General features: G+C 36.9%; 1 protein-coding gene across 1 annotated transcript in view; it reads right to left on the bottom strand.

The window, feature by feature from the left end:
- The window catches only part of pxdn (peroxidasin), an 81,849-nt gene that overhangs the window by 14,960 nt on the left and 47,264 nt on the right, over nucleotides 1–19,625 (bottom strand). Inside the window, exons 8-16 of the mRNA XM_079633430.1 lie at nucleotides 19,074–19,191; nucleotides 16,530–16,699; nucleotides 15,626–15,898; nucleotides 11,749–11,865; nucleotides 10,483–10,641; nucleotides 6,867–6,979; nucleotides 6,581–6,737; nucleotides 4,010–4,118; nucleotides 1,036–1,193 (exon numbers count right to left, since the gene is read on the bottom strand). Coding sequence (XP_079489556.1) covers nucleotides 1,036–1,193; nucleotides 4,010–4,118; nucleotides 6,581–6,737; nucleotides 6,867–6,979; nucleotides 10,483–10,641; nucleotides 11,749–11,865; nucleotides 15,626–15,898; nucleotides 16,530–16,699; nucleotides 19,074–19,191 — 1,374 coding nt within the window. The remainder of the gene's footprint in view (nucleotides 1–1,035; nucleotides 1,194–4,009; nucleotides 4,119–6,580; nucleotides 6,738–6,866; nucleotides 6,980–10,482; nucleotides 10,642–11,748; nucleotides 11,866–15,625; nucleotides 15,899–16,529; nucleotides 16,700–19,073; nucleotides 19,192–19,625) is intronic.

Genomic DNA, 19,625 nt, shown 5'->3' with positions numbered 1-19,625 from the left:
AACATATCTTCCTTAAATATTGATCACATTTTAGCGTCCACATCTTAATCCTTATTTTTTAAGAAGTTTTAACACATGACAAAAGTCTGCACTAATTTCAGCAATTTTTGTTTTGTTTTCTATTAATTATATTAAATAATTATTTATATATATATATTATTGTATTTACAACCATTTTAGATAAACCTGCCCCTAAACAGTACATATAAATATAACTGTCTGTTGCCGTCTAAGTGGATGATTATTGGCAACAATAAGCTGCAATTGGACTAGACGATATGATGACAGTTAAACGTTTTTCTACGGTAGACTACCCTTGTGAAAAAGAAGTGCGCCTAATTGAATTGAATGTGCACATGTAGTGTACTTCAAATCATAATGATTAGTTATATAATAAAGTAATAATTAAAGTATTTTTTTTTTAAAAACTGTACTTGCAGATAATTTATTAATGAAATTAAAGACACAAGTGTGAAGAGAGTACACTTTCATGACTGTTTCTTAACACACGTCTTTTTTTTAATGTGAACTAATTGCATTTAACGTGAATTTAAACTATAAAACATTTTCATTTCATTGTAAATAACATGTAATTAAGAGTCTGAAAACACTATATTCAGTTCACACTTGATCTGTTCATTACTTCCATAATAAATACTCTTTTTTTTTAAAGTATGCTAAAGTGCACTTCTTTTACCCAAGGGTAGTCAGTGATAGGTGCAAGTAATTGTGCCTGGATAGAGTTGTGTTGACCCCTTCATGGTATTTGCGTCAGTAAATGTGTCCGGAGGGTAAATGCTCAGATTGGGGCAAGGCTTGTCCAAACATGTGGGGCCATTTTGCCATAGTGTGGCAATGAAAGCTGTGCTGTTGTCATAACCAGAAAAAACAGTGAGTCGTGTCTTCTGCAGCACGAAGCGCCACAGTGTCTGCTGACCATTTAGTAAAGCAGACATTGCTTTTGCCATATATTAGTCTGTCATTTTATTCTAAAAAACAAAAAATATATAACATTTAAAGAGCGGTGTGAGATACCTGTTCCATTCGTGTCCACCATGAGGCCCTGGTTGACATGCCTCTGGATAAGAAGCAGGGTCTGCTCAAAAATCTCTCCAGCTCTGGCTTGCTCCACTGTGTAGGGGTCCCGAGGGTAACGAAACAGAGCCAAGAGCTCGGCAGGGGTACGAGGAGATCTGATGATGGTGGAGAACACATTAACTTCCACATTCACAAAAGCCATTCAGACTCACTCTGGAAGAGAATACAAAATCGCAAACTATAGACATGTATTATGTCTGACGGACAGATTAGTAGATAGATCAATCTCATAATTTCTTATTAATCAATCGATTCAAAATCATTCTCTCTCTTTTTTAAAACAGTTTTCAAACCTTAGGCAAGACATTTTTATAGATATCATCATACTTCCCCAGCTGATTGATTATATAAAGAATTGCAATCTGAAATGTTATGTTTAAATATGCAAATTTAACATTATCTAATTAAATATGTACTAATTTGCTTACATTTCCATAAAATTCTTCCATTTTGTTGCCATAGTTTAGTAGGTTTTTACAGAGGGGATTTTGGAAATCTCTTTTTACCACTTCATGAATCAGAAAACACTGTTTTTAGGAATAAAATGTTGTATATTTAAATGTAATTTAAATGATATATAAACAAACCCCTCAATAAAAACCTTCAGAATATATATTAATTTTGAGAAAACGGCCTTTAAAGATATGTATTTATTCTAAGTGAAATCTACAGAGGTAAATATATATAGTGCAATAAAATACACACTTAAGTGTATTTGGGATGTTTTATTTCCACTAGTCTGAAAAATTACGTTATGAAAGCCTTTAAAAACAATGTTTCTGCATATAGTGTCTTGCTTAAATTCACAAAATTATAAATAAAAAACACAAACTTATTTAGTTAGAGGTTGAATGTTCTGCAGGAACACACATTATGCTAGAATGGTGACAGACTATTACAACGAATTTGTAAATGATGTTCTAGTGAAAAGCACATCTGAACACCATTGACCAGCATCATCAATCTGCCAAAGCACTTGACATGGCCACATATGCACATGACCTCCTTTCAAGCGTGTAATACAAAGTGCTTCCATACTTTGGACAACTTGGATCATCCACTTTTTTCAACTGAAGCTCACTCTAAACACAGCTTTCAAATGCATTTCCCCCAAAGTGCAGTCATTGGTTCTGCCTACCTTTAAGTAGTTTTCGCAGCCTTAAATGTAAAAAGAAAAAAGTATGCTCACTAAATTTCCATAACACATTAAACTAACGTTAATTGAGCAAAATATATGACTGCAACCATTTTCTAATAAGTGGCATCTTAAAATGTTACACAGCCTAACAACCTCGTTTATATATGCCAGAATAACTAATAAACTGTCAACTCTAATTCAGTGTTTATTGGGGTTATTTGAGAGAACCAGATCAAACAAAGAATACGCGCTATGCCAACGTCAACAGTAATAATTTGTTCCAAAGCTGTTGGGGATGATTCAAACAAAAGACCCAAAGAACATCAAAGTCTGCAGCATTCATATAATTTTTATCCTTCAGAGAGTTGGCTTCACTTCACATATTATCTCTTGTGAACTAAGAATGCGCCAGGTTACAACAATATATCTGAGGAAATTTGTGCCAAAAACATGGGCAGATTTTTTCAAGGCTTTCACCCATGAGCAGTTGTCCTGGACTGAATATGCTTTAATGTCTTGGCAAGCTGTGTCAAAATGACAACTCTTTTAAAATTTAAAACGGTCATTCAAGGTTTGTAAGGAAAAATCTTTGGCATTCTCTCTTTACTAGGATAACAATATCTCTCAGACTTCATACAAAAAGCATTAGTCTTTAAAGCAACCCTCTCCAGCTATGAAACAAAAACACTCTCAATGAGCTCAATGAGCCCAGCCCGCAACTCTAACGTGATCTGGCAATGTTCTCGACAGACAAAATACAGTGCTATGCATAAGTTTAGACACCCATGCTAAAGTTGACTAAAAAGAGGAATAAAAAATCATCTTTTGGAAATTGAACTTAATGCCTTAATTTAAAAAAATAGGAAAAATCCAACCTTTAAGGACACCAATTTTCGTTGTGAATGAATAATGTATCGTAAATAAATAAATGTTCTTCCTTAAAATACAGGGTGCATAAGTTTGGACACCCCTATGTTAAACTCCCATAGAGGCAGGCAGATTTTTATTTTTAAAGGCCAGTTACTTCATGGATCCAGGATACTCAGCATCCTGATAAAGTTCCCCTGGCCTTTGGAATTAAAATAGCCCCACATCATCACATACCCTTCACCATACCTAGAGATTGGCATGGTTTTATTTCAGTTAGCCTAACAGCTGGTTTGATTTGCATTGAGAGATGATCTTATGGAAAGTACTCCATGCCAATCTCCAGGTATAGTGAAGAGTGTGTGATGATGTGGGGCTATTTTAATTCCAGAGGCCAAGGGAACTTTATCAGGATGCTGAGTATCCTGGATCCATATAGTAACTGGCCTTTAAAAATAAAAATCTGCCTGCCTCTATGGGAGTTTAACATAGGGGTGTCCAAACTTATGCACCCTGTATTTTAAGGAAGAACATTTATTTATTTACGATACATTATTCATTCACAAAGAAAATTGGTGTCCTTAAAGGTTGGATTTTTCCTATTTTTTTAAATTAAGGCATTAAGTTCAATTTCCAAAAGATGATTTTTTATTCCTCTTTTTAGTCAACTTTAGCATGGGTGTCTAAACTTATGCATAGCACTGTACCTCGCCCCCCCTTCCCCCACCAACAAGCTCGAAGCGCAGGGTCCCCTTCCAGTGAGAAATTAGGAATCGCACCGCAGTGACCAGCCTTTGTCCAAGGCATAAATGGTCCCAGAAAATTCCTGATGGGTTACGGCATTGTGACTCACAGCAGTAGGAATTGTTTTCTTGGCATGTTTTGCCTGCAGCACCGAGTGCTCACCCGTCAAAGAGCTGCCTCCTGGTGGAGTCTATTGCGCTGTTTATGCTCCGAATGGCCTCTTCAAGGGACGTCGAGACAAATGGATCACCCTCCCTGCTCACCTGTGGGACTAGAATCACACAAACATCACTATAAATAAAAGCTTGGAGTTTAGTGAAAATTATAATCACATGGGATAGCTTCTGAAGATGCTTTATTGGCTGTCAATAGAATAAAAACGTAACTGAATTAATTGCATGATATGCCAACTCAAATGAATCACATTTCAAATATTTGTTGAGAAAAGGCCCCAATTGAAGAAAGTCTAATACATATAATATAATATAATATGACAGATGAGTAAATAAACATTACAAAAGTCAATATATTACAGTCCAAAGCAATTCATTCAATCAAATGTGTCAATCTGGTAAATTTAGGAGCCATCCACACAGAATATGTTCTTGTATTGTGTCTGCAGATTCTGTCAGGTTAAAAGTTGTTCAGTCATGACGACTCTTAGCATCTTAATATATATGACAGTTATAATTGTAGGATTGTCAGTATGGTGAGGTCTTGGCGTAATTGATCTGCTGAGCAAAAATCGAAGAACGAACTGATGTGTCAAAATCTAGTTGAACAAAACTTTGAACCTAATCAAACCAAACCGAAGTTCATTTGGAGTTTGAAACAGCTTTCCCGAAAAGTTTGCTCTGGCTTTTAAACGCCTTCAAACTAGCACTGGTCCGTGGTGATTAGGTATTAGCTGGGTGTGTCTTAGAGGCTCCACCTTCTTCAACATGGAAATCTTCTCCAATTAATTTCTTCTGTTCAGTCCGTCAAGGTCAGACGCGAGTAAAAACATGAACACACAGGAGAGCTGCTGTACACATGAAAATACTTTAGAAAATAAAGTTGTAATTCTAATTGAAAGCAGCTGACACTATTTATTCATGTTTAATACTATAAAGCTGCTTGTTTTAAAGCAAGCTATTGCATAAAGAGCAAAATAAATAAATATGTCGTGACTTGACTGAATTGCAGAGCTCGTGGAAACATATCCATTGCTATGATCAGATGCTTGATCAGAACTGTTGTTTTCTCACTGCTGTCATTTTTGTTTGAGTTTACTGTGTTATCGAGAGGAAGGTGCACAGCACATTTCTGCCAGGACCACTATCGTCAAATATGATTGACAGTTAGCATACAGTTTGGATTGGCGGTATGGTTCCGTTCTGGACGAGAACTCCCTGCACATCCATGCATTAAATTATATTTAATTCAAGATTGTAAAGTACAACATAATCGAGAATTTCAAGGGGAATCAGAATGCCAAATCCTGACTGGTCGAGAGTGGAGCTGGGGAGGGAGGAGGGTAATTAGCTCAAATAAAATAACGCCACTGTGAGTATACTGGGGCCTTAAAGACCCCCATACCAGATCTAGGCAGGTGGAGCTGGGGAGGTGGAAGACTTCAGGCATACTCTGATAGCACGCTGTAGGACTAGCTTACAACGAACACTGAACCAGACTTTTGAAATGTTGAGAAAGTAATCTCATTGGCTGCAAATATAGCAAAGGTCGATCAGTTTGTGCTGTGTAGTATACCATTTGAACAATAGCAAAATACAGGCGTGTCAGCAGAGTCCATGGCAACTAGACGAGCTCAGAGACAGACCCCTATGAAGATCTCGTTGACTCGATCTCGTTGGCACAGATCCTCAGCGAAGACCACGAGAACCAGAAAGTCCTCTACAGACTCTATGGCCAGATTCAACTCACCCCCTTCCACCAAATGATGGCGTAATGTATCCCGATCTTCAACTGGACGAAATATCTGAATGATTTCAATCCACAATCTGAATTTTAATGCAGCCTGGAATTATACCGCACAATGTTTGCTCGTCTGGCCAGAGGAGAACTGGTCTCCTGACTGAGCCTGGTTTCTCCCAAGGTTTTTTTTCCCTCCATTCTGTCACCGATGGAGTTTGCCACAGTCGCCCTTTGGCTTGCATAGTTCAGGACATTTAATATTTTGCCATATCATTGACTTGACTGCAATGACACTATTGGATGAGAACTGAACTGAGCTGGATGACGACATCAGTGCTTTCTACAGACACAGCTCTTTCACGAATGGTCGGATTCAGAATAGCACGTTTTCATGCTTATTCAGACACCCTCAGCTCCGCTAATTGCTTCATGAAAATGTCTGAACCATCTGCACATTTGACAAATATTGCATCTAATCTATTTCATCTGTGATAAAATACACAAAATACTCTATTTGAACTCCGCCCGTCTACAATTGGCAAATCTTACCGATTGGTTAAAACAAGCCGGAGCCGAAGTTAAACATACCTTACATGCCTTCAAGGATCTGTCAGCTTGCGGCAGTCTAGATTTTCATCTGGAGTCAAGACCCCTGAACTAATTTTGTTATGTTCCATCCAAGTATTTTTGAATGCAAAAAACATTATACCTACTGGCAGTCGACCAAAAATGTGTTCTTCAATGGTAAATCACTAAACAACTACGTTTGATCAACTACCTCCAAATCCTAAATATGTGGTTATGGCCTTCAGTTCTTACCTTGGACTGTTAGCACCATGCTAGATGATGAATATCCAATTGAGTTGCGGGCTACACACTCGTATCGGCCCCCGTCGGCAAGCCCCACGTCACGCACTTCCAGATAGCCATCTGGATTTATATTAAACTTCCCACTCTCTGTAATCTGGACTCCATCCTGTAGATCAGGGCCAAATATTGTTTAAATGAGTCTGGTTACAAAGTCAGAATAGTCCCATTGGGACCAAAGTGGCAGAAATGGTTGGATGACCAGTTGTTGGGGAATGTGGCAGCCAATTGATCTAACCTTGCTCCATGTGATGATAGGTGTGGGCTCACCCTGAGCGCTGCACGGAATCTGGACATCTGATCCAGACTCCACAGTCAAATCCCTTGGAGCGCTTGTGAAAACAGGCGTTACTGATGACGTAAAAACACATGTTAATGATTACAGCGTGCAGCCAGAAACACAGCTGCATCTATCATGACACATGCGCATGATGTACAACATGAAAAGATCATGCACAGGTCATACATGGTCCTGAGTTCTTGGCGATTGTAAAGGTTCTGTAATTATAAAGTCAATGAAAGGGCAAGAGGCATATGTGAGTCTTCAAGGTCAATGTGGATTGGTTTGTTAAAAGAGCTTTCTCTAAATGTTTTAACCCCCAAAGCTATGAGTTGGGTCATGTGATCCTCGGAGGGGACTTGGGCTAAAATGGTGCATAATCACCCCCTTTACAGCTGTTTTATAGTACTCTAGAAGTATTTCCCACTAACTGCAAAGAACTATTAAGTCAGTGCTGACTCTCTCTGCTTAAAAGAACTGTCATTTTGTCATCATTTACACACCCTCATGTTGTTTTCTTTCATTCGTGACACACACAATAAGACTTAAAGCAGAATGTCTGAGCTGGTCTTTTCCAAACAACTAAAAGTGGTCAGTGATTGCTTTCTGTACTAAGCTCGATATACTATATTCCAAAGTCTTGTGATAAGTGGTGAAGTTTCTGCAAACCGAAAATATTCAAGCGAAAATGAATTGTCGGAATAGTTTCGACAATTCGACAAAGTGTGGCAATCATTGACCACACGGTAATGTTTAATTAGCGCTTCTGCACCTGCGTGTTTTGAATGAGTCAGTCTCTATTCATGCACACAATGTTGATATGCTACAACAGGTAAACATGTCAGCTGTGTGGATGCTTAGGCCAGGTTGACTACATTGATTTCTCACTTTTTTTTAGTCCATGCTGTTTTCAGTTATTTCATGAATAAAACTTCACTAACAATAATAAATGTTGTGCGCCTGCCATCCAGTAATCTCAATAAGCTTTGTGCTTTGTTACTTTTAATATGAAACAAAGTCTCAGCTTTTAAATTCGGTCAATTTCATCATGAAATTCAAACCATAAATACCATTTCGATGATCTTTAATGTGTGGTGGGGACAGATCGCTGTGGCACGTGAACTGATACTACTATATAAAGCATGAAATGACATCAGGAGGTGTGTTGAAAGAAACAGTACACCTGAACTTACTGAAATGTATAATGTCTCAAGTAACTGCTCAATTAGTATTTCAACCACGATAAGACGTCAATAAAACAGCTTGTCAACGAGCTTTATGAAGCTTGTAATGTATTACGTACAGTAACTTTACATTTACCTCAGGAAAACCATTTAATGTCAATAGCTCAATAGTTTGCACGAAAAAGCTTGAGGAGCATTTTGCTAAATATATTACATATACAGTACATATTACATCATATTACTTAACCTGTCTTCAGTATTTAATACTTGTATGTACTGTATGTCATGAAAACAACAACTTTTTTTACAGCCACCATTATGTTTATATTTCAACAACAAATATATAATTAAAAAGTTGACCAAAAATGTCATTATGTGCAACTATTTGAATTTTGATTATTAAGTTAACTTGATTAATTAACTGATTATTAAATAAACCTTATTTTTGATTTCAGTTTTCTGCCAAATTAAAACTTTCATCTCGGCTTTGGTCTTTTGGTATAAAGTTAATTTCAGAGTATCACTAACTGTGATCTAGTGTGAAGTACAGATGCAAATTTAAGCTGTTCACTTAACATATACCCGTCCAAAAAAGCTCTTAAAACTTGTTCACACTTGTTTTCATTTAGAAATGGCACTTTTTGACATGCTTTACCAAGTTTGGCATCTTTGGTTCTCCTCACATGACTAATTGTGATACTCAAATGATATTTGAAAGCAGTGAGGATGGTCTCAGAAGAGTTGGAGTACAGCGTATGAGTTGAATGGACTAGTTTTTCTACTTTTATGAAAGTTTTCTTTAAGTTTTTTGGATTGATCAGAATTTTGTATGAATTCTGATCAATCCAAAATGTATGAATCAGATCAATTTTGTATGAATCAGAATCCATTTTCATTGTATGGAAGAAAGCAGCTTAGACATTCTGCCCAATATACAGGTTTGCGGTGGCATATGTAAATGATATAATTATATAATTCATGAGTGACCGATTCCTTTCGTGAACTTCTAAACATTCATTTATTCTGTACTCACTCTTTCTGCAGCTGTTCTAACTAGAAGTATTTCTCACAACTCTCTTCTCTTTCTCTCCTAACTCTCCCCATTTCTTCAGATACTTCCCGTAAGCCTGTTCTAAATAAAAGCGCCCATGAGCCAAACCTGTGCCTTGGTTTTTAAGTAAATACAGGCGGTTGTTATGCAGTGTGTTAACAACCATTACTACATGGAAAACATCTTGCCATGTGGGAATTTCAAAGCTGCATGCTTTCCTGGCTATTCCACAAGTCTGTAATAAAGCTTAAGAGGTGGTTTTAAGGCACTTACATGAAGGGACCTGGTCTTACGTCTGTCATTGAGACTTTACGGAGTATTGTTGTTCTAATTGAAGGCTTTGCATGTGGGTAAATGACAAATTAGTTTATGGAGCCAACCCTCTTTCCCTCCTGTTAATACCATGTCTAGTCTTGTTCCAAAGGATGGTTGAATCAGGAATTAACCATGTTAGTTTGTGTTGTACCAAAGTAGATCAATCTGTGGGCAGCACTTTTAGCCATGCACTAAGAAACATGGAGTAATGCAAAAATATATGTGAAGGCTGTGCTCCAAAAACATCAAGATGATGCACAACGTGAAGGAGTTAACTTGTTTACTGTTGAAGATATGTTATAATATTGATTTTACTTTTTTGATTCATTTGCAGGGTTACTAATCGCTAACTAAAACAAATTTTGAACAAAGTAAAACTAAAACATTTTCATTACTTGAAATGGAAAAAAATGGTCACTGAAATAAAATATTTAAAAAACATTCAGGTAGTCACTAAAGCAACATTGCTCATTTTCATTTAAAGTACTAAAACAACTAAAACTAAATAAAGTAGAAATTAAAAATGTTATATAGACAAAAAAGACAAAAACACAACAAACTCACTAAACTAACTAAAATAAAATTTAAACAAAATATAAAAATAAAATCTAATTCAAAATATTAACAAAAACTAGTATATCAATGATGCTAAAATAACACTGGTCTTTTGTTTTTAACTCATGCGTTTAATAATGTGAAGTCTTTGCACTGATGCCGGAGCTGTTTTGAATAATCAAATCTTTTATTTTTAGATTAGATTATAATATTCTGATTTCATGTTCCAAAAAATATATATAAAAAAAAAAATCAAATTCTTCATTTGGAAAGTATTTAATTCACTGGATTATTCAATTGTGCATAATCACAGTGCAGATTTGACTATAGACTATTTTGAAATATATACTGTAATTGTGAACAGAACTGCTCATGCCGTGATATAATTTGGACATGCTACCGACCTCTAGTTCAACTTGATGAAATAATCAATGTCAGGATGTAATTTGTGCTGAGATCAGGGTCTCACCGGCTTGTAGGATGTTGAGATGAACAGCTGCTCTGGCAGTGCCAACAGGGCTGACCGCCTGACATTCATACTGGGCCTGGTCATGAAGAGCCACGCGGCTGATACGCAAGCTGCCCGTCGAGAGAACAACGTGTCGTCTGTCATTAGGCAGGGGGCTGCCTATGGTAAGACGACAGAGTTTTAGTGATTTTTTCCTGGCTGAAAACAAACTTTGTAAATATTTGATGAACTGACAAACAATTCAATAATATTTAAATGTGTCCTTGTAACCTTTAAAGGAACGTTCCGATCAAATTAAACTCTGTTGAGAGTATCTATGGCATGCTGTTGATTCTGACTCATCTCTCAGTTTGTGAAAACAAACAAAAATCATGTTTACAGCACATGCAACAGTGTAGGCTGAGCGTTAGAACGCTGTTCATCCAATCATAATCAGACCCTTGCGAAAAAGAAGAGCGCTTAATTGTATTGAATGTGCACCTGTAGTGAACTTCAAATCTAAAAAGCATCTAAAATGACAGAGGAGCTAGGTCATACACCGGGTCAGAGGTCTCCCTTCAGCCGGAACACTGGAGTCATATGGATTACTTTTATAATGGATCTATGCACTTTTTGGAGATTCAAAAACTCAGCCACTATTCAATGCCATTACTAAGCTGGGAAGAGCCAGGATATTATTTATTATAACTCAGATTGTGTTCGATATGGGAATAATATAAATTTTTGGGTGAAATATTTCTTTATTGAAATAAAAGGCCACTTAAGAGAACTCAAAGAGACATACGTACGTTTAATAACTCTTTTAAAAAGTGCGGTTTGTAATAATGTTAAATGAAAAGCTTTACGTTAAAGTCCATTTTAAATGACTATTTTTTTAATAATCTTTTGACATCCTTTAAAGTTGACGTGTTGACCGGAATATAATTATAAATGTACTGATAAATGTTTATTTAAAGATAATATATCTTAAATGTACTAAATTGCATCTTCATCACACATGTGTAAGTACAAATATATTTAAATGACATACAATAACATTTCAATAGAAATTACATTAAAGTATATTTTAGTTTAACACATTTTTTAAAATATATATATTTTTAAGATTATTATTAATATTATAAGACATTGCCCATTGAACAGAAAATGTCAGTTGGTCAGTTTTTTACAAGATAAAAATTCTGACCATTCTGACTTTTGAAACTGTTGAAAAAACTCCAAAACTCTAATAAGTCAAACAGTCGAGGAGGCATAATATGATCTCACCACCGCGTGTCCAAGCTATGACAGGCTGAGGGTAGCCACTGGCCTCGCAGGGAAAGTCGACTGTATGACCCTCCAGCACAGACTGGTCCTGAGGGGTCACTGTGAACTGAGGACGAGCTGAGGAGTGAAATAAATGAGACTGAGCAAATATGACCATTATGTCTGTTTTTTTTGTGTGTTTTTTTCAGAATACATGATGTAGACTAATTGTATTATTACCAGATAAAAATATAGACATTACTAAAGAACTCGATGTTGCAACAGAAACTATTGACACTCTCTTTTCCAGCACTTCTGACACAGTTGCTCCTTTGCACTTAAAGAAAATTAAGGAAAATAGTCCAACTCCGTGGAACGACGAGCACACTCAGGCCCTCAAGAGAGCAGCCAGAAAAATGGAGCGCAGCTGGAAGAAAACAAAATTAGAGGTATTTCGTATTTCATGGAAAGAAAGCATTATTGCATACAGAGAGGCCTTAAAAACTGCTAGATTTTTTCAACTCTCTTAGAATAAAACAAACACAATCCTAGTGGCAAAATTAACAAGAAATAAAGCTTCAGCTTCAGACGTTTCCCAACAGCACAGCAGTAAGGACTTTATGAACTTCTTTACTTGCAAAATTTATCATATTAGAGAGAGAATTATAACTATGCAACCTCTACTACAGTATCGCATCAGACAGTGCACTGTAGTGTCGCTGAGGAAAAATTCCATTCATACATTGCTATAGGACAGGAAGAATTTTCTAAACTTGTTAAATTATCTACAGTAAATCAACAACTTGTATGTTAGACCCGATACCAACTAAGCTACTGAAAGAGATGCTTCCAGAGGTCATAGATCCTCTTCTTAATATCATTAATTAATCTTTTACATAACAATAACTGCCTTTTATTAAAAAAACACAACTTGATGCTAGAGAATTAGTCAATTACAGGCCAATCCTGAATCTACCTTCAAAGATAGTAGAAAAGGCAGTATCTTCACAACTATATTCCTTTTTAGAAAGAAATTATAGCTGCGAGGAGTTTCAGTCAGGATTTCAACCGTATCATAGAGACAGCTCTCATTAGTTACAAATGATTTGCTCTTATCATCCGATCGTGGTCGTATCTCTATATTAGTGTTACTGGATCTTAGTGCTGCATTTGACACTATCAACCACATCATTATTTTGTATGGACTAAAAAATGAGCATAAGTGGCATGGTTTAAAGCATAATTATTTGACCTTTTGTAGCAGTAAATGAACAGATGTCATATCGATCACAAGTTCAGTATGGTGTACCACAAGGCTCAGTACTAGGACCGCTGCTGTTCACTCTGTACATGCTACCCTTAGGAGATATCACTAGGAAGCATGGCATTTAGTTATAACTGTTATGCTGATGATACTCAGCTCTATATTTCTTTGCGCCCTGACGAAACGTATCAATTTCACAAAATTAACGGAATGCATTGCATATATAAAAAACTGGATGACTAGTAATTTCCTACTACTTAATTCAGAAAAAAACAGAGATTCTAGTTATTGGACCAAAAACCGCACATAATAACCTAGAATAATGTCTAACACTTGATGGCTGCTCTGTCAAGTCTTCATAGTCTTCATGGTCAGTTAACCTGGGTGTGCTCTTTGATACCAACCTTTCATTTGAAAGCCATATTTCTAGCATCTGTAAAACCGCCTTCTTGCATCTTAAAAAATATATCTAAACTACAACATACAGTGGAGAAAATAATTATTTGATAATTTTGCAAATTTTTTAAGTTTGCCCACTAACAAATAAATGAAGGGTCAATCCTTTTTATGGTAGGTTTATTTTAACAGATAGAGAGAGAATATCAACCCAAAAAAATCCAGAAAAAAACACATTATATAGGTTATGAATTTATTTGCATAATAATAATTGTATTTTACACTACAACTGTAAACTAACAATACTATTATTTTTGACTGTTGCAATTTCTTGCAATTTCAAGTCAAACTTGTCTTTTGTTGATTAACAGTTCTCATTACAAGTATGTGAAGATGGCTGGCGAATGTTAAAGGTCCCATGACATGGGGTTATTTTATTATTTTAGAATGTTTCCTTGGTTGCCCTTATAATGTTAGTATGTTTTTTAGATCAAAAATAGTCATAATATAGAAATAAAAGGCATTTTTCCTAGCCTGATTTTAGCCTCTGATTTGAACTGATTTGAAGGGGCGTGTCTGTGTGAGATTCAGTGTAACCGACCACTGCTGTGATTGGCTGACATGCTTGCATATGAAATAGCTACTTATTACATGTGAAACTTGCTCGAATACTTTTATAACAGCTATTATACGTTTTTACTATTACAGCTATCAAGATTAGCGAATCGTCAGAAGTTTTTAAAGTATTTAGATCTATTCCCATCACATAAAATGTTGCCGTGAAGAGCATTGAGCAGATGACAGTCTGTTGTTGATCGTGAGAATGAAGATATTATCATTGCAACGCAGTTTCTGCACTCTCTCTAATGCTTTCACCAATGCAAACACGATGATGTAAATACAGTAGCTAAGAGCTTCGTTGTGCAGTGTAGCTAACCCATAACGAGTTTGGCAAGTGTCCAGATAAACTCGCGCTGTGTGGAAAGATTGTTCTTTGATCGCTTTCTGTATATAATTTATTCACAATTTAAATACGATTATTTTCGTCCTACTAAAAGAAACGATGTGAAGTTGATATTTTAGTCACTGCTTGACCTACTGATGCATAAACAGTATTCAACGATTTGAAAGAAAGATTACCTGTCTGAACTTGAACAATTACACATCAGAAAGTGTTGCTTGGTAGCTCGATCGATTTATTTTCAGACGTTCGTCGAGGCCAGCTCTGTATTGACCCAAGTTGAGGAAACAGTCGTCGGTGAGATGTTTGCCGCAGACATCCAAAACTTTGGGGAGTTGTGTCGGCGCATTTCCAGAGAAAATGAAATTAATTCACTGGTTCTTCTGGGGCTTGGATGAAGGAACTAAAAAAAGGCTTCGGTGTTCATTTGTACATCCAATTATTGAGCAATTATTATGGTTCGCTCGCTCAAAAGCCATGATATCTCTCGTGGACAAACTAAAATCGCGCGCACGGGTTCCTACTTCAGCTCATTTTCTCATGGACTGGGAATATTCTCTGGGCGGGCAAAGCAGAGAAAGGGGAGGTAACATTTCCTCCGTATGACGTCATAAGGAGGAGATTCAAGATCAGCCCGATTGAGCTTCCACTTTCTCAAAAGGCAGAGAAAGATAGCAAAAGCTCGATTTACACCGATTGAAATTTCTAGAAACTTGGGGACCATATACAGGCTAGGGGAACTCATATTAATGTTAAAAAACTTTAGAAAGTGAAAATGTCATGTCATGGGACCTTTAAGTTCCCAAATGCCCATTAAGGCGACTCAAACTCAGAGTAGATGAAGATGGAGTTAATGTGGAGCAGAATTTACTGTGAACCGAGCCGCTCTGAGACGCTGATTTGGGTTAACAGAATCCTGGCCAAAAAAAAACGTTTTTTTCATGTTTTACACTATACAATAATAAACTGTTCTTTCATTTACCACACTTTCCGTCACTGTGACATTTTTCCCTGAAACTGAAATTAAATTACCGTAAGTGTAATGCCGCATATTGCATCTTCACACTGAATTTGAAGGTGGCACAGAGCCACCTTAACTTCACAGTAAATGACACCTTTAGACAACCGTTAATTGAATTTAAGAAAAGGTAATGAATAAATGCGTAAATAAAATGTCAATGCAAGAAACTAAAGAATCAGTGAACAAAAAAAAAAATATGAGTAACAAAATCATGATAAAAATAAAATATTCACAAATAAAAATTCCCATCTCTTACCCTGTACTATAATATATGCAGTGGCGTGGATGGTGTCCACGTTGTTGCTCGCGAAGCAAGTGTACTGTCCCCCATCAGCCTGATTGACATTCTGGATGTAGAGACCTGCTGAAGGAGTGATGTTGATGCGGGGGTCCACTGGGAGGGCCGTGTGGTCTCCTTTGGTCCAGGTCACGCGGGGCTGCGGCTGACCCGTCGCACTGCACTCCAGGGTCACGCTCTCCCCGACCAGAACCTCTGTGTTCTGCGGCTGGATCACAAAACTGGGTCGAGCTGGAGAGACAAAGGCAAGGACCAAAAATGGATTGCTGTGTGCAAAAAGTCTGCCATTAAATGGTCTTTACCAGATTGGCATGCATGCTACCCTAATAGTATCTATGGAAATGTACAAAATTGAGTTTAATTCAGTGTTACTTTGTAATTATTTGTGAAATTCACTACCAATTTCTTAGGGGGAAATTGTTTCATATTAAATCCTACATCATTTTTTATTCAATATGTTACTTGTTTCTCTGTAATTATTTCTGAAATTTACAAGCAATTTTTTGAGAGACAGTTTCAATGTAAAAATTCAATGCATTACTTTGTTGTTTCTTTGTAATTATTTGTGAAATTTTATAGCAATTTATGAAAAGCAAAGTAAATTTCTTTCAAAGTAAATCCTACACTTTTTTAAATTGAATGTGTTAGTTGTTTCTTTGAAACAATTTTCAGTCATAAATTTCACAAATAATGACAAAGTAAATCATACACAATTTTTTGTCTGTGTATATGAGATGATACATTTTACAGGAGTAATCGATACTATAGATTGTGCCTGAATTAAATAGGGTCAAGCTAGTTTGTGGAGGATCTAGTTATTCTAGTTGAATTATTATCACCTACAGGACCCCATCACACTCACAAGGTGATCTGAAGTATCGTAAGGTGACCTCTGAGGTCTTCACCTCTCCAGCCACATTTTTGGCCATGCACTGATACACGCCCTGGTCCGTCTCCCGCGTGTCCTGGATCATCAAGGTTCCATCTTCCAGTAGATTGAGACGGGTGTCATCCCTCATGTTCAATGCATTGCTGATAAAAAAAAGACTTTCCTGTTTACGCATACACCCTTCACACGGTGAGGATAAAACAACCAAAACATTTATTTTTGTCATCATTTACTCACACTCATGTCAGTCCAAACCTGTATCACTTCCTGTCTTCCATGGAACACAAAAGAAGATAAATAGCAGAATGTCCAGACTGTCAAACTCCAAATTTTCAAAAAAGCACCATAAAAGTAGTCAATGCGTCTCATGCAACTACATTCTAGGGGCCAGATTTACTGAACAGAGCAGATTAGCATGAGAGAGAGTGCAATTACAAAAAACGTAATCGAGTAAACCGAGAACGGTTGGTAATCATGCCGTGCCGAACCAAGCTCAAGTGGAAATATAACAGCAACCTTTCCCTACCATTCTTAAACCAGTTCGGCCCGACTGTGGAAAAGCAGCTATTGAGTGTGGCCAAAAGTTAAGAAATGCTCAATTTTATGCAAATGAGGAGTGGAAAACACTGGGCAGCAGCAAATAGCTTTGAGCTTCAGGTGCTAGTGACGTCTGTTAAAAATATGCAGATTGTGCTAGAGTTTCTGCTGGATTTAGTGTGTAAATCATATTATTGACAAATGTATATTTGCAGTGTTGGGAAAGTTCACTTTCTACATGAACTAGTTCAAAGTAGTTGAACTAGTTTTTTTTTCATGTTGCTGCGAGCTATTATTTTTCAAAATGATTGCCACAGCCCATATAGAACCACAGCAATTATTTTATCAGTTTTAACAGTGAAGCTATGCGTCAGATGTTTCCCATCCTCACCGACCTTGTTATGAAACTCGTTTAAACGATCATGCGACGCCTACATGCTGCTTTTTGTTTTGATTTTAGTGATGAGTCGTTCATGAATCCATTCATTGCGCCTGTCACGTGACAAATGAACGAACGACTCTGAAGGTAAAGTAATTATTTATGTTCCCTGTAAACGATTTTTGACTGCATTATAATGACGTAATAATTCAGAATATGATCAAGATTGCGTAAGTGGATGTGTTCGGGGAATTTGCCAGTTAATATTATACAATTTAAAGCCCCTTAAATCAACGAAATGACTCGGAAAAAAGATTTGTTCATTTTGATGAAAAAGATCGAACAAGAGAGTCAGTAGACGCTGGTGGCTGGTGCCAGATTGGTTGTTTTTTCCGCTACATATTAAGGCCCGTTTCCGGGGTGTTTTAGCCGGTTTTTGCCTGGAAGGCTCTATAGAAATCTGGCACCCTATTGAACAAAGTTAAACTGAGGGAGCGTGCCGTTCACCGACACCGGAATGAATGAGTTCACAGTAACGTTCATCAGGCAGTAATACAGTACGTTCAGTTCACGTTCGCCCCAAAATATGAACGAATTCATGAACTATCGTTCAATGAACGCGTTCAGGCACAACACTGTATATTTGTATGTTAAATAATACATTTTGCATGCTTAAGTTTATTTATAAATTGTCCCAAAGACCCACTGTGGTAAAAAAAATCAAGTATTTCATGTTTTTTTATACAGTATGTCTATGTGGTGTTTTTAATATGCTTTCAGAAAAAACTGGTGCAAATTCAAAGTCAACACCCTTGCTGAGTATTTTCTCCTTTAAAATGCAGTGAACCAAAGACAGGTTTAAAAATATGGTTTGAAAGCGCCCCGTTTCATACAGTCACAAAAATATTTTTCCTGCTCTGTGGCCATTTTAAAGGAGAACTCAATTTTAACATTGAGCTCATTTTTTTGTAAATTTGGAGTGCTGTCAATACAGAGAACAACGACAAAAATTGACAAAAACCCTGTTGACTTCAATGGGGCAAGTTTTAAACCTGCTTTTAGCCTCTTAACATCCTTGATTTGTCATACAAGTGCCCAGCCATGTAAGTGATTCTTTTAGAGTGAACACGAGTGAATCTGACTGCAGTAGATGTGAAAGATATGAATAAAAATGATGTTATTTCAGCCAGCGCAAATACCTGTATTTACATCCTGTTTTCAGTCGAAGTCCAAAGTAGTCGATTGTCGAGTTCACGCGCGTGATCATAGGTAACTAAACCTATGCGCGTGAACTCGACATCAAGTATCAAGTCCATACTATCTAGTCCGATAAGACCAGGTACATTAACATTGTCATATCCATTAAAAAACTATTTAAAACTATTTAAAGATTGATCATGATTGAAATACTATGTTACATGGACTTCTTTTATGGTGCTTTTTGTCATTTCCAGACAGCCTGTAATACTTATTTTGTGTTCCATGAAAGAAAGAAGGTAATTTCTGCTTTGAGCAACATAAAGACGAAAAAAATGAACACAGAATTGTATTTTTTGGCTGAACTTTTCCTTTAAGCACGTACATTAAGGGTGGAAGCTTACTTGTTTCTGAGCCAGATGATCTGAGGTTTGGGGTTGCCCTCTGCCCTGCATGTGAAGTACACAGTGTTCCCAGAGGTTACGTCCACATCCTGTGGCTGAGATGTGATCCGGGGAACTTCTGCTCCACAAGAGAGACACATTCAGATGAAACCAAACATAAGTGTCCCAGAAAGGACAAAGCAGAGGAGAAGTAAAATGAGTTTAATTCGGTCTGTAAAAGCTATTGGAATTTCAGCACTGAAGGTCTATTTGTAGTGGCAATGTGTTTGACATTTCCCTCTTGCCTCACTTCCTCTCCTCTGGCTTGGCTGCCCGTGTTGGTTGACGGCCAGGCACGAGGTCGGCGATTGTGTCTATGGTCACAACGGCCACATGCCAAACCCCAAACATTTACCCACAAACACCGATGTGCACATGGCAAAATATATTCCTGAAAAGTCTGACAGAACTATTAAACTGTTTCAACTGGAGAAACCAAAAAAATAAAAAAATAAAAATCCCTTTATTTATATAGCACTTTTTACAATACAGATTGTATCAAAGCAGCTTCAC

This window comes from Phoxinus phoxinus (assembly GCF_949152265.1).
Source record: "Phoxinus phoxinus genome assembly, chromosome: 13".
Classification (NCBI taxonomy): Eukaryota; Metazoa; Chordata; class Actinopteri; order Cypriniformes; family Leuciscidae; genus Phoxinus; species Phoxinus phoxinus.
This window is presented reverse-complemented; position numbering and strand designations above follow the sequence as displayed.